Source organism: Triturus cristatus, chromosome 8, assembly GCF_964204655.1.
Source record: "Triturus cristatus chromosome 8, aTriCri1.1, whole genome shotgun sequence".
Classification (NCBI taxonomy): domain Eukaryota; kingdom Metazoa; phylum Chordata; class Amphibia; order Caudata; family Salamandridae; genus Triturus; species Triturus cristatus.
Genome location: NC_140591.1, coordinates 182,241,520 through 182,265,186, shown reverse-complemented (window position 1 = coordinate 182,265,186; position 23,667 = coordinate 182,241,520). Strand labels below are relative to the sequence as shown.

General features: G+C 47.0%; 1 protein-coding gene across 3 annotated transcripts in view; it reads left to right on the top strand.

Moving 5' to 3' along the window:
- Window positions 1–23,667, top strand: part of LOC146801783 (E3 ubiquitin-protein ligase TTC3-like) — a 1,211,260-nt gene that overhangs the window by 192,872 nt on the left and 994,721 nt on the right. For all 3 annotated transcript variants that reach the window (XM_085621275.1, XM_085621274.1, XM_085621273.1), the window contains exon 11: window positions 23,424–23,478. In XM_085621275.1, coding sequence (XP_085477401.1) covers window positions 23,424–23,478 — 55 coding nt within the window. The remainder of the gene's footprint in view (window positions 1–23,423; window positions 23,479–23,667) is intronic.

The following is a 23,667-nucleotide window of genomic DNA, read 5'->3' as shown; positions in this document are numbered from 1 at the left end:
TAACTACTATGAATACACTCAAGTTTATGTTTATTTGCTGATCGTAAAAAATCATCATCAGTGGAGAGGAAGAACTGCAATGTTTTGAGCTACTAATGGTCCTCCACATCATTCTTATTAGACTGCGGGGGGGCAAAGCCTGAGAACCACCGCAACCCTCTACTTGTGTTGCCAAGGAGAAAAAATCTAGCACTGCCCAAGAGCAAATGCAGAGGGTCACTGACATAATGGGGGGGAGGGGGGGATCTAATGCCACAATTAGACAGATCAAGAGCTCCCTATCTACAGACTTTGATAGTGTAACACTGGTTGACAAGGAAGATTTTGCTGATGGCAAGTCATCTAGCAGGCGCCCTCAAAGTCAGGGCAGACAAGGGCAGGGAAGCTGAGCAGGAGTTATCTTGTCAACACAAGTAGCGTCTTCACCTAGAGGTTGCCCTCAAGATCATTGCCCGATGATGCATACCCTGAGTAGACCTCTTCTCCACATCCGACAACACACTGTCCTGCCTTAACGCCCTGAAGTTTCCTCTTTGACCTTGTTGCACAAAAGCGTTGCAGATTTAAAAAAATCTTACAGATTTGAAGAATTGCGCTATTCGCAATCGAATCAACTCCTAAATGTGAGCCATTAGTAATTACAATGTCCTTAATTTGTCCAGCATAACCTATAATTTAAAGACCTTCCGAATCTGATGGTCTCCTCTGCCTATCAAACACACCCAAAAACAATGCATACATGGTAATTTTGCTCTTCTGCGTATCTTTACATGGTCCTTCAAGTGTTTTACTCAAACATTGTTTTTTTAGTTTTCCTTACCCAGAACAGAACACTTGCTCCATCTTCTCATAGGTGTTTTAAGACAGTAAATTTGCAGTAACTCATATTGGCTTATACATAGACTCTCAGGGCCCAAATCAAAGAACTAATTTAAGACAAGATCCTAAACTTACTACCATTTTGGTATTCACAGAAGGCACTTACTCACTTCGGTATTCACAGAAGTTAGGAGTCCTAACTTTAAGACTCCTAAATGCCTTCTGTGAATACCGAAAGTCTTAAAATTTAGGATTTTTCTCAGGTTAGGAGTCCTAACTTTACTACTACTAAACTGAGAAAAATCCTAATTTTAAGGCTTTCGGTATTCACAGAAGGCATTTAGGAGTCCTAAAGCTAGGAGTCCTAACTATTACTACTATTAAACTGAGAAAAATCCTAATTTTAAGACTTTCGGTATTCACAGAAGGCATTTAGGAGTCCTAAAGTTAGGACTCCTAACTTCTGTGAATACCGAAATGAGTAAGTGCCTTCTGTGAATACCGAAATGAGTAAGTGCCTTCTGTGAATACCAAAATGGTAGTAAGTTTAGGATTTTGTCTTAAGTTAGTTCTGTGAATCGGGCCCCCTGTTCCTGCATAACGCAGTGTGTTGTTATGCTACAGTTATAGCAATCCCTCATGCTATTGCTTGGTTACCATGCAACAGTGCTAGTTCTACACAATATGGAAATGATGTAAAATGAATTTTAAATGAGTTGTAAATTACTACATATTAAAGGATGCTGAAATACATTGCGGTATAGGCATCATGTAGGCTTTGCTGGGTATTTCATTGGTACAGTATTGTTGGACACACAAGGGCCAAACCATTATTGCAGCAGCACACATGGCAGAAAAGGCACAACTGCACAAGAATTCGGGCGGGGATGTACAGTAGAACAGCAAATCGCCTCATCGTTCTATACTGCTTTGTTCAAAGTCATTGTTATTTGTTCCAAAGGTAACTATAACTCTCTCATTCTTTTGTATTGCAGTGTCATACAGAAAACAAGCATTGGCAAAGCAAATAGGTCTCGCCAATGCAAGAGTGCTATTGCCATTGGAAATGTACTTTATCTGTGGTATAGCAGCTAGTGGATTAGTTACAAACATTAATTCTTAATAATTTGCATTACGTGTCAACAAAAATAAACAAAACTCAAAATGCGGTCAGCATCTCCATACAAAGCTGCAAAACCCTCTAAAGGACAGCAATGGTAAATGATTGTTCTTTTTAGAATCACCATCGCTGTTAATTAGGTAGCAGCTCCGTATGAGGTTGCAGCATCCCAAAAAGAACCACAGTGATAAAACTGCTTCCATAGTTTCACACTTAGTCGTGGATGCTTAAGTAATCTCAGTGCAACTTTTTCACCTAAAAGCGCCGCCACATGTTTTGGTAGTCTGCAACTTCGTACGAGTTTAGGGAGCTTCCTGAAAGCACAATGATGATCATTTGTTTTTCAATTGTGCTTGTATTACCTGTGAACAAACCTCGAAATGCGTTCAGCTCGATATGACGCTATGAAACCCTTACAAGAACTCAGTGGTAATTACTGTTCTTTTTAGAAATCTTCATCCAAATTTGTTAGTTGGGAGCTCCGCACAAGGCTGCAGCATTTCAAAATGAACCTCAGAAATAAGTTACCTCCATCGTTTAACACTTAGTCATAGGTGTTTAAGTAATCTCTGTGCAATTTGTGCCTCCGCGCATGGCACATTCTTTATCTAAAAGCGCCGCCCCATGTTTTGTGTGTTGGCAATTTTGTACAAGTTTAGGGAACCTCGGAAAGCACCGCGATAAGTTGTTTTGGTTCTGTGACACTTGGTCATGTTAATTAGCCTTCAGCTCAGTTATGGAATTAAGAAACCTCAGAATGAACCTCAACAGTAAATTGCTTTCATATTACCAGGGCACAAGTCCTAACAAAAGAAGTGGGGGGGACTAACCTAGTTAGGCAGTATGCAAGTGACATCACGGCACGCGACATCACGGCACGCGACATCACTGCACGCGACATCACGGAGCATGACATCACTGCTCACGACATCACACATGGCATCTCATGAATTGACATCATAGAAAGTGGCATCACATGCAATGACTTTACTGGAAGTGGCATCACAAGAAGTGACATCAGATCTAAAGCCCTCACATATATGTTTAGCAGGTCTATCATGTGTACGTTTGAGCGCATTGTGAGGATAATAGCACAGTGAGCTATGGAAGATATGTGACTTCTACACCTTGCAATCACCCAGTTTTTATGTAACACATCCTGTACATTCATTTACAAACTTATATAATTTATTGTACTTGTAATATGCATTTGTTGATATAAAGCGCTCTGACACCCTGCATTGGAATGAGTAGGACTAGACAAGAAAAAATAGTGGTACTTAAATTATTTTAACGCCTCCTCAGGGGAAGTAAGCGCTATATAAATGCAATTTGCTTTGTGTAAATACTGGGAAAGACCAACTGTGAGAAAGTGCCATCTTTCTTGCATGGTATGCCCCCACTTTTTGCTAAATTGCTGAATGTACTTCGATTGAGTGTACCCTGGGTTCCTGCCAATCAGGTGCCCAGGGCCTATGTTCCTTCCTTAAACCACACAAACTCCAAATTGGCAAACCCTAGCCACATGTCAGCCCCTAGTAAATGGTACCCTAGGTACCCAGGGCCTTGTGACCAGGGAAGGCCTCTAAGGGCTGCAGCACTCATTGTGCCACGCTCAGAGACCCTGTACCCTTACACACACACACTGCCCTTGCAGGCTGAGTGTCTGGGTGCAGGACAAAACAAAGAGTCGACATGGCACACATCACTGTGTACCATGCCCATCACCTACACCGCCAAGGCATATGTCAGCCACCCCTCTAGCTGGGTGCATTACGCCTATGGTGTGGGCACAGGAGCAGGAGCCCTGTGCCCCTACAGTACCCGGGTCCATTCCTGGGCACTGTAAGTGCAGTGCTGTCATTTAAGAATACATGGTGCTGAGAGCTTGTCAAACACGAGCTCCACAGCACCATATTGGCAACACTGAAGCCTGGGAAGTTTGGTATCAAACTTCTCAGCACATTGAACCCACACTGATGCCAGTGTAGGATTTAATGTACTAAGCACCCCAGAGGGCATCTTAGAAGATGCCCCCTTACAGCTAACTTGCAATCCACGTCTGCTCTGAGGCTGCCCAGGCTGCCACACAGCAGACACGTTGCTGGACCCCTGGGTGGGAGAGCCCCTGCTCTCCCGGGCCTGCAACAATGCACATCCTGGGTGAGGTGAGAAATCTCCTCCCCCAGGATGAGCAAAGGGAAGCTTCAAAGGCATGCCGCCAGTTGGAGTTTCCCCAGGCCACTGCAACCCCCCACTCTGGCGGGAAGCTTGGCCGGAAACCCCATACAAGGACAGGGGATGTGCCAGCCTGCCCACCCCACCCCTCAGGTGGGGGAGGCGAGGTGAAGCACATCTCCGGGCTCTCGCCATCTTGAAGATGGGAGGCCCTACCCTATCAGGATTAGGCTACTGCCCCCCTCCCACAGGAGAGAGGCAGGATAGGGGGTGTACCCACCCCAGGACAAGGACCCATTGGTCCCTGGCCTTCACCTACCTGTAACACCCCTAAATCTAGTATTTAGGGGCCCCCTGAACCTTCCTTCCTCAGATTCCAGATAGAAAAACGACAAGAAGAGCAAGAAGAACAAAGACCTGCCCTGCAGCTGCTAAAAAGAGAAGAAGACACCAACTGCTTTGGCCCCAGCCCTACCGGCCTGTCGACTCTCGAACCTGCACCAGCGCGGCATCCCACGTGGCCAGCAACCTCACCAACCCCGGAGGACCTGGCTACCTTTTAGCTCTAAGCCCCTGGGACTCCCACGAGTAGAGGCTCTCCTCAAGAAACCTACTTGCTATCCCTGGCACCAGCCCGGGACCGCGGACCCAACACACTCTGCACCAGCCAAGCCTGGCCAGTGCCGGAGTGGACAAAGACCCAGAAGACGACCCCACGGCGACTGTGACCCAGAGTCCGGCACCCAAGGACCCCCCTCGACATCCCGGAAGAAGCCTGCAGCCTCAGAACCAAGTGCCACCCCAGCCGCGATCAACCAGAGGGTAAGATTCCCGACGTCAAAAGGCACCCCTGCACCCGGCGCCCTGCGACCCCCTGTGCCCAATCCCGGGGTACCCACCTAACCTACAACTACCCAACTTACCTCTCGAAGTGGTGGTGGCACCTGAAACATCCTCGTCCCCGAGCCTGCAGCCTCTTTCCAAACCGGAACATTCCCATTGATTTCCATTGAGCGCCCTAAGGCTCAAAAGCACCCTGCACCCAGCCGCCCGAGTGGCCCTGGCAGTGCCCTCTCTACACTAACCTACTTCCCCACTTGCCCTGAGTAAGTGACCAGGAGCCCAGCTCCCACAGCCGCGTGGCTTGCCAGACAGCAGCCACCAACCAAGGCCCCCCTATCCCTCATAGGATAACATTGGGCCCAACTCTCTCTGCACCCGGCCGTCCTGAAACCGCTGAGGGTGAACCAACTGTACCTACCTGACACTGGGGGACCCCTGAGTCCATGCCCGGAATTTCAACACTACCAGTCGAGTACTTACCCTTAAACCGCTAACTTCATTTTCCTCATAGGGTAACATTGACTGGCTTTTTCTTCAAAAATCTTCTAAGTGTGAACTTTTCAAAACTGCAAAAATTCACCAAAAATCAGCCAAGCGACAAAAACGAATTTACTCACCTGCTCCTAGGTGAGCTCCCAGTGCTGGATCTTGGTGCCCAGCCCTGACTCTGAAAAGTGTTCACAACTATACTTACTTCTAACTCATTTTTCTCCCATAGGAAACCATTGTCTGCTTTTCTGTGAAATTTCTTCTAAGTGTCTACTTTTGCAAATTTGAAATATTCTTTTAAAATCGTACCATTTCTGCAAACGAAATTACTTACCTGCTTTTGATAAGGACCCCAGTCCTGGGTCTAGGCACCCAGTCCTGGATTACTAAAGTAATGATAAAGTACTCTACCTGCAATTTGAATTTCTTGCCATAGAGATCCATTGAATGTTTTCTGTGAAATATTTTCTAAGTGCTAACTTTTGAAATAGCTAAATATTATTTAAAAATCATTACAGTTATTAAGTCGACTTTCATCACTTGATTCTGAATACTGACCCCAGGCTGGTTCTAGGATCCAGACCTGGAATTCCAAAAGTAATCTAAAAAGTAATTTATTACAAATAACCTGAATTTACCATTGAGCTCAATGCATTGTAATGTTTAGGAAATAGGATTGTTTATTGCAACCAACTGTGACTGTTTACACAAATTTATTGCTTGAAACAAAAGTATTTATATTCAACCTCTCATTCTGAGAAAGTATATTTTTACCCCCTTTGTGGTTCTAAAAATAAAACAAGCATATATTTTATATATACAAATCATTGGCCTAGAGTTCAGTTATTGAGTGTGTGAAACCATTTGCTGACTGAGTGTGTACAATAAATGCTTTACACTGTCCTCTGGTACTGCCTTACTGCTCGACCAAGCTACCACTTTTTGAGAGTAAGGTCATACCTAACTTTGACCTCTATCAGCCTCTGGGGGACTGTGGACTCTGTACACCCTGTACCTATTAGGGAACAGTATATACAGAGCCACTTTCTCACACCAACACATCTAACATTCTTACCTGCATGCATATCTCCTAAACAGTGACTGAACAAAGTAAAAAGCTGCCTGTCTTAAGTATGTGTGATGTGCTAACAAGGTGTGAGCCTTTATTTCCCCTCCGCTTCATTTGCATCAGGTGTGAAGTTCCTGTCTGCTCTCAGCCAAGAGACTCGAACAAAAGGAGGGCTGATGACCCCCCAAATTCGGCCATTGTTATGGGCCCAGCAAGAGTCTTAAATAAGAAAGCCCCGTCCCCGCTTGCACGTTGTTGCTTGTTGCAGAAGAAAAGCAGACAACGTGCAGGCGCTGTTGAAAGTGTCCCGGTGTTTGGATATTACACCGGGACGAGCTAAGCACATTTTTTTGTGGGGCCCAAATTCTTGGCAGGGTGGACGGCGTTCACCCTGTGAAAAATGTGGCTGGACACCGTCCACCCACATGTACCCCTGACTCGTGCCCTGCATATTATGTTGTCTAATACTCCGTTATAGATGTTTAAATGACCCCAATGCAAATCCTGGCTCCATGCACAAGAATATTTTAGTTAAAATGCTGTATTACATTAATACGCCTGCAGCTTTAAAGAGGAAGGGAACGATGGAATTGTGTGTATGTGTCAGCAAGGACACTGGCATGATAGAAAACGAAATGAACATCTGGCACAAACCTTTGGCAGTATGCGCTGGATGGAGGCCCCTTGCTGCAGTGCTGCTACAAACATATGGGCCCCTATACACAGAAAAAACAACAAGCAGTAATGGGGGGGTAGGGAGGAAGGACGAGCGACTGATATGCAGTAATGATAAACAATTATACACAAAAAAACAATAAGCAACAATGTGTAGGGACAACCTTAATAAAAAAGAAATCTGACTTTGGAGTCTGAGAAAGAAAAGTAAACAGGCGAACTCGAAAACAGCGTCTGACATTTGACCTCAATCTTTAAATGCACAGCAAATGTGACGAGATAAGAACAAGATTTACAGGCTGTCAATGGGCAATGAGGGGGCAAAGAGAGTAGTTTAGTCAAAAAGAACATTCTTTTTACTTTTAATTGGACTACAAAGACAACACGAGTCCCTGCAGCTTCCGTCTCCTGTTCAGAGGAAGAGGGCTTGGACTTCTCTTCGTCCTTTCTCCGGATTTACATATCTTCAGGATTAGTCCGATGTGGGGCCTTAAAGTAAAAGAAAAGAAAACACAAATTTTAGGGACTGTGTATGATGCTTAGTGGTAAAGAAAGGGGTGAGGGGAGTGAGGGAAGATCACCGGCACGCTGTACCACCACCGAGTGTCTGTACGCCGCGCATTAGCTAGACTATTACTTTACGTCTAAGCGTTTGATGCGCAGATCCGTTAGCCCGTCCCCTCCCTGCCTGAGGAATCTCTTCCAGTAGGCCTCCCCTTCCCTAACCACTCCCGGATACGGTTACGTGCCTTGGGTAGCCATGCTCCTCCGGGAGTGTGGCGGGACAGCTGGTGATGCCGGATAGGGTCCGGGACCCTGCTCTTTGCTTCTTGGTCCCGGCTTCCCGCTACTTCTGACGAGATAGTCTTTCTGCTTTCCACTGCCGTGGTTCCGCTGCTCCTCAACTCCGGGTGACCTCGGTCTGGACTCTCTCCTGGCTTGAATTCCCGATGGCGTCCTTCTGCCTGCTCACGTCCCGTTAAGAAGCCGACTTCCTCCTCCTCCAGATCGCGACCCATTGGAGCATGTGACGGGGTCACATGACATGGGGCAGGTTCCAGGAAGTACGGGAAATTAAAGGGGCCATCACCATCCTCTGGCGTGTGTGACTGAAAACAGAACACATGGGAAATGTAAGGCGGGAAGGGGTCGCTGTCTCCCTCGTCCAGGTCCTGGGGTGGCCTGTCGTGACACATCCCCCCCCCCATTGGAACCATTGTGAGAGTAGCCTCACCTGCTGTGGGGTCCTGTTGCTGTTGTGCCTGCCCTATCGTCGCTCCTGGTGCCCTAACGCTGTGAGTCTCCCCTGCCGCCGCTTTTCCATCGCGCGGCTGTAAGCAGGGGGAGACTACAGCCCCCAGGTTGCCTAGCGGCCGCTGACAACTTCCACGCGCCCGGAGGCGCAGAAAAGACCGAGGCTCCCTCGGTAGAGCGGGAACCATTGTGAGAGTAGCCTCACCTGCTGTGGGGTCCTGTTGCTGTTGTGCCTGCCCTATCGTCGCTCCTGATACCCTAACGCTGTGAGTCTCCCCTGCCGCCGCTTTTCCATCGCACGGCTGTGAGCAGGGGGAGACTACAGCCCCCAGGTTGCCTAGCGGCCGCCGATGCCTTCCACGCGCCCGGAGGCGCAGAAAAGACCGAGGATCCTTGGTGAAGCGGGAACCATTGTGAGAGTAGCCTCACCTGCTGTGGGGTCCTGTTGCTGTTGTGCCTGCCCTATCGTCGCTCCTGGTGCCCTAACGCTGTGAGTCTCCCCTGCCGCCGCTTTTCCATCGCGCGGCTGTGAGCAGGGGAAGACTACAGCCCCCAGGTTGCCTAGCGGCCGCCGACGCCTTCCGCGCGCCCGGAGGCGCAGAAAAGACCGAGGCTCCCTCGGTGGAGCGGGAACCATTGTGAGAGTAGCCTCACCTGCTGTGGGGTCCTGTTGCTGTTGTGCCTGCCCTATCGTCGCTCCTGGTGCCCTAACGCTGTGAGTCTCCCCTGCCACCGCTTTTCCATCGCGCGGCTGTGAGCAGGGGGAGACTGCAGCCCCCAGGTTGCCTAGCGGCCGCCGACGCCTTCCACGCGCCCGGAGGCGCAGAAAAGACCGAGGCTCCCTCCGCGTCACGGGACGCGCGCGAGCGGAGCCGGACGAAGCCCGGACAAAGGGCGGGCCGTCTGTGGCCGTCAGGGGGCCGGTAGAGGCCGGGCTGGGCCCATTCTCTTTCATCCTGCCCACCCTACGAAGGTACTGTGATCTTATCTTCACATTATAGAAAGATTCGTTGTGGCTCCAGCTGCGATTAAGTAGGGTTTTCCCTAAAGTGCAACAGGACAAGAACTCATTAACAAAAGCGCCGAAAGTACTTTTTGCATTGGTTCTTTTCGTTATTTGTCTCTGCATTATATGCGCATGGCTAAAAGAAAGTCTATGGAGGGAGGTGGGGGTAGTACGAATAAAAAGATTAAGAAAGCTAATCATGCCGCTGGCAATTGTGTACTGGAGAGGATTGAAACAATAGTAAATGATTGCCAAGTGATGTTGGAGGAAACCAGGGTACCATCAGACGCAGCATTGGCACAAGCGGGTGAACCTATAGCTAGTAGCCAAAATTATAAGATCCCAACAATGTTTAAAAATGCTAAACAAGTATCCTCCAAAGCCCTTCCTTGCATTACATCTAATGGGCAATCCGAGCCCTGTCAGGGAGCAAATCTGGACTCCTCGAATTCATTATCTGCCATTGAAATTCACTCACCCATAGCTACTCTTGAACTTTCATGGTCAAATAGGTTCGCGATTTTGGAGGGTTTTGACGAGGAGGCTCCTGCTCCTCTGGAATGCCAGAAAAATGGTTTGGTTGACAACAAAGCAGTACAGACATATAAAATGCAGGGAGAGACTCTTGAGCGGAAAATTGACCAATTACTAAAAGAGGTAGAATCCTTGAAAAAAATAGTGGTGGAATTAAATAGGAGGGTCCCATTAACATCTATGCCCATTGACCCACTATGTTATCCCGCAAATACAACACCACTAGCTCCCCCGATAGCAGCCCAGCATAATTTACTGCCAACATTATATGGGGGGGGCCCATCCAGTTTGTAATAGGAATGAGCCAACACAAAAGTTATTGGCTTCTGCCAGTGGCAGAAGACGTTCATATACGGATATTGTCAAATGCTCAAAAATCCAAAATGATTATCCTAATACTTCTAACACCTTAAACTCTGCTGGCCCCTCGAGATTAAGTTACCAGGAGGTCCAGGCATTTTCCAAAGGTAATACTGCATCTAATATAACCCCTGGTCACCCATTGGATAATGCGAAAATAGCTTATATGGTTAAAGTGCCTAGACTTACTGGTATTCAAGCCCACGAAAACGAGGAATCTGTAAAAAATAAAGCTATACATTGGCTTAGGCATGTCAGAGGATGCAGGTCAATAATCCGAGAAGATATTCTTAGAGCAAGAAGAATTTCGTTCCATACCAGCCAATTTGATTGTATTGAGCTCCTATTTACTAACACTACCCTGGCTGAGAATCTGTTGCTTTTGGAATTCCGTACATCTTCACCAGATTATTCTTCTATACAGATCAGGCGCTCTCCGCTCTGGGTTTCCCCAGGACGGGAGCCACAGGGCAAAGTAGGGACTCCGAGAGAAGAGTCAAACTTAAATAGGGTGGACTGACTGGACCAAGAATTGTTACAGGAACGTATTATAGACACAGACCCAATCCATTCTGACCCTATTAAAGTGTCTATACTAACTCCTCCTGAGTCTTTATCCCCTCTAGAGTCTTCATTCCCTCGAGAGATATCTCTAACTAATCAGGCGACTATAAATTCCCTTCCTCCCCCAGCATCTCTTAATTTTGTTTCTTGGAACATCGCAGGGCTCCCGAAAAAACTTTTAATTCCGGAATGGCAGGAATTTATTGGTACTTTCGATGTCTGCCTATTCCAGGAAACATGGAGCGTAACCCCCCTTTACAAAACAGGATACACCACCTATTATAAACCAGCTATAAGCCTAGGGAAAGGTCGACCATCGGAGGGGCTACTAGTGTGGGTTAACATAACACACAATTGGATAGTGGAAGCCCACAATAGTGGCTCCCCTGATCTTTTACATCTGACTATAAAAGGTACGCAAGGGGGACCAATTCTAGAGCTATTTAACATCTATGCCAGAGGGACTGTGGGTGGACAGGCTTCCCAGACAGTATCTGACCTGGAACGTGAAATGACTCTTATTGACCCCCATTCTAACACCATTGTATGCGGGGACTTTAACTTCACATTTGAAGCCCTGTGTTCCGAAGATCTAATGGGGACCACTGAGGAAGATCTCAGATGGGGCATTCCGCCTCTCGAGCTGCCTCCCATTAAGAAATGGTCCCAAAGGGCAATACAAATGAATGCTATTACTCAAGAGTTCAATTTGAGAGCAGTGAACGGCAGGTCTAAATCTGATATGGGTGGAGCATACACATATAATAGGTTAACTACCCCGTCCCGCATTGATTATTTTCTCATTGATATTCACTTCTGGGGGAATGTTGTGGATATGGTCGTAAAAAACACTATGGACAGCGACCATAATCCACTCTGCCTGCAAATTAATGATGTTTCGTCGACCCCGGAGTGTGAGACCAATAAATTACCCTTGATGTCAACTAAAGAAGTGTTGTTGGCAGGTTGTAACAGACGCCTTAAATGGCATGGGGTTTCACAACATGAGGGGAAGCTGGAAAGCATTAAGGAAATATTGGTCGGGAAAAATGAGGAGCTCGCTGAGGTCCAAAACCAAGTGGGAGACTTTCAATTGGTATCCTCACTTTACCGAGACACTATAAGTAAGATAGGGAAATTCTTTACTCTAGAAGGGAAACCACCCTGTAAAGGGGCTCCATCGAAAGGATCGAATCCATGGTATTCCAAAGCCTGCAGAGAAAAAAGAATGACCTTATCAAAAGCTTTAAAGAAGCAAGATAGTAGCATGATTAGAAGAGCAAGACGGGAATATTCTAGATCCTTGCTAGTCGCAAAACGGGAATGGGAGGAAACATATTGTCAGGCGCTTAAAGAGGCATCATTGAAAAGAAATTCCACCTTATTCTGGGATCTCCTAAATAGAGGAAAGAGGGCAAAAACGATAAGTATCCCGAATCGTATAACAGAGCTGCAATGGTATTACCATTTCTCTGTTATATATGCGGGAGAGGTTGCCTCTCCAGACTCTGAGGAAGAGCACAATTTGACCCCTGCCATAATCTTTCCACCCGATGTTACTTTTGGGATCCAGGAAGTGACTCTGGCAATAAAAAGTATTGCACCTGGCAAAGCGGCGGGCCCAGACGGTCTTCCAGGTGATTTGCTTTTGTATGATCCAGCACCCTGGGCATTGTTTATTTCTGCCATTATGAATGCTATAGTTAGGGGCTCCTTAGTACCAGAGTCCTGGAAAGCCGCAGTAGTGATTCCAATATATAAAAAGGGTAATAAAGAGGACCCTGCCAACTATAGACCTATTAGTCTAATAAATGTGATTCAGAAGGTGGTTGGCAGGGTTCTTCTTATGAGACTGAAGCTCTGGATTGAGAATATGAATATTTTATCCCATCTTCAAGCAGGTTTTAGGCAAAAGGTAGGCACAATGGATCAAGTTTTTAGATTTTATATGATTTATTGGAAAGTGGTAGTTTTAGGAAAAGGCACTTTATGTTTAGCTTTTATAGATCTCAAGTCTGCGTTTGACTTGATCCCTCGCCAAAGGTTATGGCAGGTTTTATCTGAATTAGGTGTTCCCTCAGAGATTCTCGCTTTTTTAATACTTTTACATGAGGATAATCACGCCAAGATCAGATGGGGCGCTCAGGGACAGCTCACAAAGAGTGTCACGGTGAACAGGGGGGTCCGCCAGGGCTGTGTATTAGCCCCCACCCTGTTCTCCTTGTACATCAATGGGGTGGTGGATCTTCTTAGAGAGGACCCAGCCGATGCTCCAGCCCTGGCTGGTGAAAAAATCCCTACCCTCCTGTTCGCCGACGACACTCTTCTGATCTCAAAATCCCCAGGTGGCCTACAAAAGATTTTAAATAGGTTTAGTACCTTTTGTAAGTCCTATGGCCTGACTATAAACACTGAGAAAACCAAATTAATGGTAATTAATCCTACAAGACGTTTTAGAAATGTTTTTACTTTGGATGGCAACCCGCTAGATATTGTGGACTCCTTCGACTATTTGGGTATCCGGATTGTGAAAGGGATGAAGTGGAGCTCTCACTTAACTAAGATGCTCTTATGCCACAAGAGGGCTTCTGGTGCCATTATTAGAGAACAACATCTCTCTACGAGTAGACCAGTGGCCCCGGCCCTTGTGGTATATGAGGCAAAAGCACTATCCTGCACAATGTATGGAGCTGAAATTTGGGGCCATGAAAATATCCAAGAGCTAGTTAAGTCTGAGAACAAATTTATGAGGGATCTTATCTCTCTTCCCACATCAACCCCATTAAAACCACTGTTTTATGATTTAGGCAGACATTCTAGCCAAGACATTGCACGACTTCGCCCTTTATTATTCTGGGCAAGACTACGAAGGACACCGGAGCTTGCTAAGTATGCTGCAGCCCTAAGCGAACTCACATTAGCTGACCGTGGGAAGAAGATAAAATGGATCTCTAATGTAAGACAATTGCTGAGAGAAATTGGATATGAAGACTGTTGGGAATCCCAGTTGCCCCCTTCAAAATTGGATCTCAAGAAGGCATATTGGAGATGGGTTAAAGACAGAGAATTAAGAAATGGTAATGTGGGGAAGCTGACAGAGGCTTATTTTGAGCACAAGACACTTTGTAAATTGGAACCATATCTTGATTTTATCCAGATTCCACTGGATAGGTCATTGTATATGAGATTCAGACTAGGAACCTTACCTCTTAACTCCGTTACGGCTGGTTGGAAGGGTCACATACGTACATTAACTGGTTGCCCAAGCTGTGCATCCCCGAAGAAGTCTATTCCCCACTTTCTTTTTGCCTGTTACACTTATAGAAGAGCGAGATCCAAGTGGTTGAGACCAATTTGCAGAATTCTGGGCTCCAGAGATTATGTAACTGTGTTGCGTATTTTAAAAACAGATACTTCATCTCTTATTGTAGTATGTGGATTGGTCAAGTACCTGGGATATGCTTGACTGTTGAGGAAAAAAAGTGCCACTTTTATGCACTGAAATGCTGTCGAGGTTCAGCTTTACAATCTTTTTTATCCTTCTCTACCAATTATTTCACAATGAAATTCGTGTTCTATTGTATATAGTGTCATATCATGTGATGTAGTCCATTTTAGACACACTTATGATTAATTCCTTTTATTCGTCAATGTTTTACTTGATCCTTTTTAACTTTATTGTATGTTGTGCTTTTATGATATTTTTTATCGAATAAAGCTTTACCTACCTACCTACCCCCCCCCCCACCCCCCCCCCTAGACCGTTCACGATCGGGTAACTGGGTCACTCTAGAAAGGAAGTCAGCATTCCCGTTGGAGGCGCCGTTACGGTGTCGGACTTCAAAAGAAATGACTGGAGGGAGAGGAACCACCGCAGGACACGGGAGTTGTTCCCCTTATTGCGGCTCAACCAGAGGAGAGGGGCATGGTCCGGATACACTATGAAGGGAGTGCCTTCCAGGTAATATCGTAACTTATCAACCGCCCATTTAACAGCAAGGCACTCCTTCTCCATGATGGGGTAATTCTTTTCCTGGGGAAACAGTTGTCTGCTAATGAAGAGGATAGGGAGTTACAGACCTTCATTTGATATTTGCGACAATACGGCACCCAGACCTGAGTCGGAGGTGTCGGTCTGGAGGAGAATGGCTTTGTGAAGTCAGGGGACACAAGAACGGAGCTAGAAGTGATGGCCTGTTTTGAGATTCCGAAAGGCTTGGCGGGGCAAGGAGGAGGGTTTGAGTAGATCCTTAGCTCCGACGTTCTTTTTGAGTAGCTCTGCCAGAGGGGATGCTATCTCTGAATATCGGGGAATTAATCTGCGGTAGTATCCAGTAGGCCTAAAAACGCCCTAACTTCCCATTTTGTAGTGGGGAAAGGGGTGTTGGTAATAGCCCTGATTTTCTCCTCCAGTGGCTCGATAACCCAGTTACCCAGGAGATACCCCAGGTAGCCGACCTTCGAATTAATATGAAATCCGGCTTCTTCAAGGGCACGGAGGACATTCTCACAATGCTCTAGATGCTTTTCCCAGCCGGAACTATGTATAACTATATCATCCAAGTAAGCAGTGGAATATCCCGGTGTTCCCGTAAAGCCACATCCATAAGTCTTTGGAAAGTGGCTGGAGCACCGTGGAGGCCGAAGGGGAGGACAGGGAATTCATACAGTCCAGAGGGGGTGGCTTTGTCCTTTGGAGACAGGGGCACCTGCCAGTAACCCTTGGTGAGTTCCAATGTGGTGATATACTGGGCCTCACCTAACTGTTCTATTAATTCATCAACCCTCGGTAGGGGGTACAAATCAAATGTAGTGATAGCGTTCACTGCCCTAAAGTCAATACAGAATCTCACAGAGCCGTCTGGTTTGGGTACCAAAACTATGGGCGATGACCAGCTACTAAGAAAGGGACGAATGACACCCATAGCAAGCATTTTAGTGATCTCTTGTAAGAAAGTGGGTTTCTGTTGCAGTAACCCCTCACTTTTTTGCCTGATAACTGATGCACTTTTCCTTGTTGTGACCTGGGCTCCTGCCAATCAGGTGCCCAGTGCCTGTGTTCCTTCCCTAAAAACTGCCTAACAGCCAAAACCCAATTGGCATCTCTGGTCACATGTCAGCCCCTGGTAAATGGTACCCTAGGTGCCCAGGGTCTTGTGACCAGAGAAGGCCCCTAAGGGCAGCAGCACTTATTGTGCCACCCTTAGAGGCCCTGTACCCTGACACACACATGCTGCCTTTGCAGGCTGAGTGTCTGGGTGCAGAACAAAACAGACTCAACATGGCACACATCCCTGTGTGCCATGCCCACAACACACACTGCCCTGGCATACCTCAGTCACCACTCTAGCTGGGTGCCCTATGCCAGTGGTGTGGGCACAGGTGCATGAGCCCTGTGCCCCTACAGTACCTAGGTCCATTCCTGGGCACTGTAAGTGCAGTGCTGCCATTAAGAGTATATGGTGCTGGGAGGTCGTCAGTACGAACTCCACAGCATCATGATGGCTACAGTGAAGACTGAGAAGTTTGGTATCAAACTTCTCAGCACAGTAAACCCACACTGATGCCACTGTGGGATTTACTGTAAGATGCACGACAGAGGGCATCTTGGAGATGCCCCCTGAACCTAACTTACAATCCACGTCTTGTCTGAGGGGCTGCCTAGGCTGCCACACAGCAGACATGTTGCTGGACCCCTGGGTAGAGAGCCATCTGTTCTCCTGGGCCTGCAACAATGCACATCCTGGGTGAGGTGCGAAGTCTCCTCCCCCCGGATGGGCAGGGGAAGCTTCAAAGGCATTCCACCTTTGTGAGCTTGTCCAGGCCACTTACTGTACCCAGCAACTGGCCCCTACCAGTTCTCAACCACCTCTCTGGCGGGAAGTCTGGCTGGAAACTCCAAGGAAGGACAGGCGGTGTGCCAGCCTCTGCCAACCCCACCCCTCAGGTGGGGGAGGTGAGGTGAAGCACGTCCCCTGGCTCTTGTCATCTTGAAGATGGGGAGCCCTGCCCAATCAGGACTAGGCCACTGCCCCCCTCCCACAGGAGAGTTGCAGGATAGGGGGTGTACCCACCCCAGAGCAGGGACCCAGTGGTCCCTGCCCTTTACCTACCTGTAACACCCCTACATTTAGTATTTAGGGGCACCCTTAACCTTCCTTCCTTAGATCCGATTCGAAAACAATCAAGAAGATCAAGAACCAGAAGACCCACCGCGCAGCTGCTAACAAGAGGACGACACTAACTGACTTGGCCCCAGCCCTACCGGCCTGTTGATCCTTGAACCTGATCCTGTGGAACTCTGGCGCCTTCAGTGGTCAACAACCTCAAAAGCCCCGGAAGACCTGACCACCTTGAGACTCTACCAAGACTGGGACTCCCACGAGCAGTGGTTCTGCTCAAACCGTAATACCCTTGGTGCCAGCCAGGAATCGCGAATCCAGCACACTGCAACCGCCGAGCCCGGCCTGTGCCCGAGTAAACAAAGACCCTGAGGACGTCCCCCCGGTGATTCTGACCTGGAATCCAGTGCCCAAGGACCCTCCTCGACGACCCAGATGACACCTGCAGCCTCAGAACCAGGGACCCCTCCAACCGCGACCAGCAGGAGGTAAGATTTTCCGACGTCAAGACACCCCGGCGCCCCACGGCCCTCTGTGCCCAACTCCTGGGTGCCTACCTATCCTCCAAGATCCCAACTTACCCCTGAAGTGTTGGTCGCTCCTGAAGATCCTCTGTCCCCGAGCCTGCAGCCTTTGTTCACTTTCCATGATCTCCATTGAATAACTTTGACGCACCCGACGGCTCAAAAGCACCCTGCACCCAGCCGCCCGAGTACCCCTGACAGTGCAACCTATGTCCTAAACTACTTCCCCATTTGTCCTGAGCAAATAACCAACAGCCCAGCTCCCACAGCCGCGTGGCCTGCTCGCCAGCTGCCACCTTCCGAAGGCTCCCTGCCGCTCATTGGATAACATTGGGCCTAATTCGCACCCAGCTGCCCCTGTGCCGCTGAGGGTGTACCGACTGTACCCGCCTGACCCTGGGAGACCCCTGAGTCTATGCCCAGAACCTTAACTCTGTCAGGCGAGTACTTATCTAAAAGCCGATAACTCACTTTTCATCCATAGGCTAACATTGACTGGTTTCACTTCGAAATTCTTCTAAGTGTTAAGTTTTGGAACTTTAAAATATTCATCTAAAATCAGCCGAACAACGAATTCCGATTTACTCACCTGTTATCAGGAGAGACCTCAGTGCTGCATCTTGTAGCTCAGTACTGACCCTGAAAAGTAATTTTAACCGTAATTACCAGGAAGTTGAATTTCCTTCCATAGGATATCATTGCCTGCTTTTTGCTGAAGTGTCGATTTTTGAAACTTACAAATATTCTTTAAAAATCGTGCCAACGATGAAAACGTAATTACTTACCTGTTTTAGATAAATGTCCCAGTACTGAGCCTAGAAGCCCAGCACTGGATTTTTTTCCATAGGAAACCATTGACTGGTTTTCTGTGAAATTTCTTCTAAGTGTCGATTTTGCAAACTTATAAATATTCCTTAAAAATCGCCTGTATAACTTAAACGCAGTTTCTCAACTGCTTACAGGTGGTACACTAGTGCTGGATCTAGGATCCAACACTGACCTAGAAAAAGTAACCATAGCTCTACTTACCTGCTAAGTGAATTTCCTTCTATAGGATAACATTGGTAATTTGATGATAAAAAGTTTCTAAGTGTCAACTTTTAAAATAGCAAAATATTGCTTAAAAATCACAACAGTAACTAAAACGAATTTACTCACTTGTTTCCAAGAACTGTCCCAGGACTGAATCTAGGATCCAGTCCAAGGAGTTAGAAAAGTAATCCTGAAAGTAATCAATTGCATATAACTTAAAATTCCCATTGAGCTCAATGTATTATTGTGTTTGAAATTGTGTTGGCTATTGCAACAAACTGTAACTATTACCTGCAAAAGTCAATTGCCTATTGCAAAGTATTTAACTAAAGCATCTCATTCTGAGAAAGTATATTTTGATACCTATTGTTGGTTCTAAAATAAAACAACCATATATTTTTTATACAAACCGTTGGCCTAGAGTTTAGTTCTTGAGTGTGTGAGACCATATGCTGACTGTGTGTGTACAACAAATGCTTTACACTGTCCTCTGATACTACCTTACTGCTCGACCAAGCTACCACTTTAGAGCGTAGGGTTATATCTAACTTTAGCCTCTGCCAAACCTCTTGGGACTGTGGTCTCTGTGCACACTGTACCTATTTGGGAACAGTATATACAGAGCCACTTTCTCACATCTCTTCCTCCACTGCCTTTCTCCGAGCTGCAGGGATTCAGTAAGGACGCTGTCTGATTACCTTCCCGGGTTTTGATGGGCTGGAGTGTTCCACTAGGTGTACGACCTGGAGTATCGGTGAATATGTGTGCAAACAAGGACAGTAAGGGTTCTAACGCCTCTCTTTGGGAGCTGGAAAGAGATCCGTTAATGTTTAGGTCGGAGAGAGTGGAGACAGTCTCCTTGGCTTCCTGGACCCCTAGAAGGACGCTTGAAGGGGGCGAACCTACCCATTTCTTAAGGAGATTTATATGGAAGATTTGGGTTTTCGTTTTGCTCAATAGTAAACGATAAGTGGTCAGGCCTATCTTTTTTACCACTTCATAGGGACCTTTCCGTTCAGATCGTGTTTTTGGGAGGGAGGAGGGTAATAATACTAGTACCCAGTCATGAACCTGAAGGGGACGCCACCTCTTCCCTTATCATAGAATGTCTGTTGCCGTATTTAGGCCTTTACTAAATTGGCATGGGCGAACTCGCGTAGTATGTGGAGACGCGAGCGCAAGCCCCGGGTGTAGTCTAGGAGACATTGGTTTTCTTCGGGTTTTTCCTGCTCTCAGGTTTCTTTGGTCATTTCAAGGAGGGTACATGGTTGCCTTCTGTACAGTAATTCAAAGGGAGAGCATCCCAGACTACTCTGTGTTTGGCAACGAATTATGAATAGGGCCAGGGGTAGATGCGTGTCCCAATCAGCACCTTCTGCTGTGATCATTTTATTCAAAGTTAACTTGATGGTGCTATTGTATCTTTCACACAAACCATCCGTTTGTGGATGGTAGACAGAGGTTCGTATCTGGGTGATGTCGAGAGATTTACATACCTGTCACATCAAACGGGAAACGAATGGAGTGCCTTGATCCGTGAGGATCTCATGAGGGTACCCCACTCGAGAAAATAGTTCCAACAGTTTCTCAGAAATGGTGGTGGTGTTGGGAGTTATTATTTCAAAGGCTTCGGGGGACCTGGTGGCATAATCAATGATAACCAGGGCGTATGCATTCCCTTTTCTTGACCTGGGTAATGGTCCGATGAGGTCCATCCCTACTCGTTCGAAAGGTTTCCCAATAACGGGTACGGCAGGTGGGCGATTCGGGTTTCTCTTTTGGCATATCTCACACTCCTGGCAGTATCTGGTGATACTAGTATGTATGCCAGGCCAGTAGAAGTGTTTCAGTATGGTTTGACTCGTTTTATGTGCCCCAGTATGTCCAGCTATGAGATGGCTATGGGCGAAGAACATTACCTGATCCCTAAAAGACTGCGGAACGAGTAACCGTTTTGGTTCTGAGGGACCTCCCTTCCTATAGAGTAAGTTCTGTTCTACCATGAAGGTGAGGTAAGTATCAGTTGGTGTCGAAGAAGACGACGCTTGTTGACATTCCATCTTACGGGTGGGATCATTTTTCAGAGCATACCTAAAGTGGTGGTCTTCTTGCCAGGGAGCCTGGGTAAGAAGAACAGGGGTTCTCTTTGGTGATGGCTTCATTTTTTGGGTGAGGAGAGTCATAAATTCGGGATTATCTGTCCCTAATATTAATTTCTCTGGCAGGGTAGGAAGGACCCCCATGGTAACTTGTAATTCCTTCCCATCGGGTAACCTGACTCTTATTCTAGCAAGGGAGTAGTTCTTCACATCTCCATGGACACAACGAATGGGCACCTGTTGTTTTGGGAGGATATTTTAGGGACCGATCAAGGCTGAGTGAACGACCGACTGCCTACAACCGAAATCAAGTAGAGGTCCGACATGAATCCCATTAATCACCAAACTTACATAGAAACAGGTGCCCAATTCTTCTGTACATAAGACATGTTTGGGCAGGTAGCTGATATCCATCGGATCTTTTGTTGGAAAAATGGGCTATATGTTCCCAGGCCCCGCAATCAAAACATTGGGGTCCCATTTGTGCAACGGCTTCAGGTTTGACGAAATGGGGTTTCGGGGTTTCATTAGCGGCCTTCGGGTATTTCTTTTCTGGTTTCCCTATATTGGAGCGTAAGGCTTTGTCAGTCTCCCACATGCAAGGTATAGGTTGAACTCGAGCATATGTAGTCGCCATTTCAACTGCCTGTTTCACTGTGAGGTGAGTGTGCTGCCGGAGCCACCTCTGGGTAGAAAAGGGTAGGGCTTCCATAAACTGTTCGAGGTATATAAGGGACATTATCTCTTCTTTGGCTCTCTCTTGGGGTTGTAGCCATTTGTCGGCGGCCGTTTTTAATCTAAAAAACAGGGACTTGGGGCTATCCCCTGGGCATCCCTTCTCTTTCCTGAAGCGTACGCAATACGCTTCGGCATCCATTCTGAGGTGTTCTAGGATAATTTCCTTTACCTCCGTATATGGGGTGTTGCCGTGGGGATTGGCGACTTGGTAAGCCGCCTGCACTTCACCACTGAGTAGGGGAGCCAAAAAAAAAGGCCATTTCTGTTCCAGCCATCCTGATGCTTTAGCAGCATGCTCAAAGTTGAAAAGAAACGCATCCGGGTCATCTCCAGGTACGTATTTCTGAAGGGCTACAGTGGGGAAACTACTCTGGGTTCCTGTTCTAATTATAGTAGTGGGATTCTGTCTCTCTGAAATCGTTTGGAGATTCTCTAGGTGTTGTTTAATGGAAGTGGTGAACATTTTTCTGTCTGCTTGTGCCGCAGACATTTGTCTCTCGCCTGCCCATTTGTGCTCCTCTTCTCCCCGTATCAGTTGTTGTATTAGGTTCTCCATTTTAGTAATTCAATGGAGTTATGCCTGAATTCTCCACCACGTGTTGATGGGCAATGAGGGGCAAAGAGAGTAGTTTCGTCAAAAAAACTTAATTTTTTATTTTTAATTGAACCACAAAGGCAACACGAGTCCCTGCAGCTTCCATCCTCTGTTCAGAGGAAGAGGGCGTGGACTTCTATTCGTCCTTTCTCCGGATTTACATATCTTCAGGATTAGTCTGATGTGGGGTCATAAAGAAAAATAAAAGAAAACACAAATTTTAGGGACTGTGTATGATGCTTGGTGGTAAAGAAAGGGGTAAGGGGAGTGAGGGAAGATCACCAGCACGCTGTACCACCACCGAGTGTCTGTACACCGCGCTTTAGCTCGACTATTACTTTACGTCTAAGCGTTTGATGCGGAGATCCGTTAGCCCTCCCCTCCCTGCCTGAGGAATCTCTTCCAGTAGGCTTCCCCTTACCGAACCACTCCCGGATACGGTTACGTACCTCGGGTAGCCATGCTCCTCCGGGAGTGTGGCGGGACAGTTGGTGATGCCGGATAGGGTCAGGCTCCCTGCTCTTTGCTTCTTGGTCCCGGCGTCCCGCTGCTTCTGACGAGGTCTTCTCTCCGCTCTCCACCACCGTGGTTCCGCTGCTCCTCCACTCCGGGTGACCTCGTTCTGGACTCTCTCCTGGCTTGAGTTCCCGATGGCATCCTTCTGCCTGCTCACGTCCCGTTAAGAAGCCGACTTCCTCCTCCACATCTCGACCCATTGGAGCATGTGACGGGGTCACATGACACAGAGCAGGTTCCAGGAAGTACGGGAGATTAAAGGGGCCATCACCATCCTCTGCCGTGGGTGACTGAAAACAGAACACAGGGAAAATGTAAGGCGGAAGGGGGTCGCTGTCTCCCTCGTCCAGGTCCTGGGGCGGCCCGTCGTGACACAGGCCTGTTTACAGAAACGGAGCTTGGAGCGAGTGAAAACACGCTTGTGCGAAGTGCTCTTAAAGAAAAAAAGTAGTTCCTAAAACATGTCCTAAAATGGGAGCAGTGGATGGATTGTAGTAATTTGTCCATGCTCTTGGGTGCATAACACATGCATGGCGTGTACAAATGGGGAGAGAGAACTTGAGAGTGACAGTGCAGACAGCAAATGGGAAACCTATGGGCGGGCTGAAGCTCACATAACTCATACAATTGACTCTTCCAAACAGCGCATGCACTGTTTAGCCTAGTCCTAAAAGTATATTGTGCGGGATATGGTTTACCCTGCTTGGAACCAGCACACTAAGAACTTTGCCTAAAATTGGTTTGTATGATATATAGTGTGCCCTAGCTCCCATTTCCTTATTGCATAAAAGATCTTCTAAAGATATTGGGGGTAATCAGAAAACAAAAAGCAAATGCATACCTCTGTGTGTAGACTATATATTTATGTAATATATTTTCTTTCCAGGATGGCCCTGGCTGATGGAAAAAGGGCTATTATTCTCAATCAAAAGTGGGCGAAGGTGAGTTTCAGTTCTCATTGACAATATATACATCAAGAGTAATGTGATTCATTGCATTTAATCATACTGTTATACTCAGACGTTTGTGCTCAACTGAGTTGAAGTTACACTCTGAGAACTGTAATCAGTATTGGTAGTCTGGGTGAGGGTGCAACCTCCAGGTAACTATGGTCTCTCTCACATATTTTT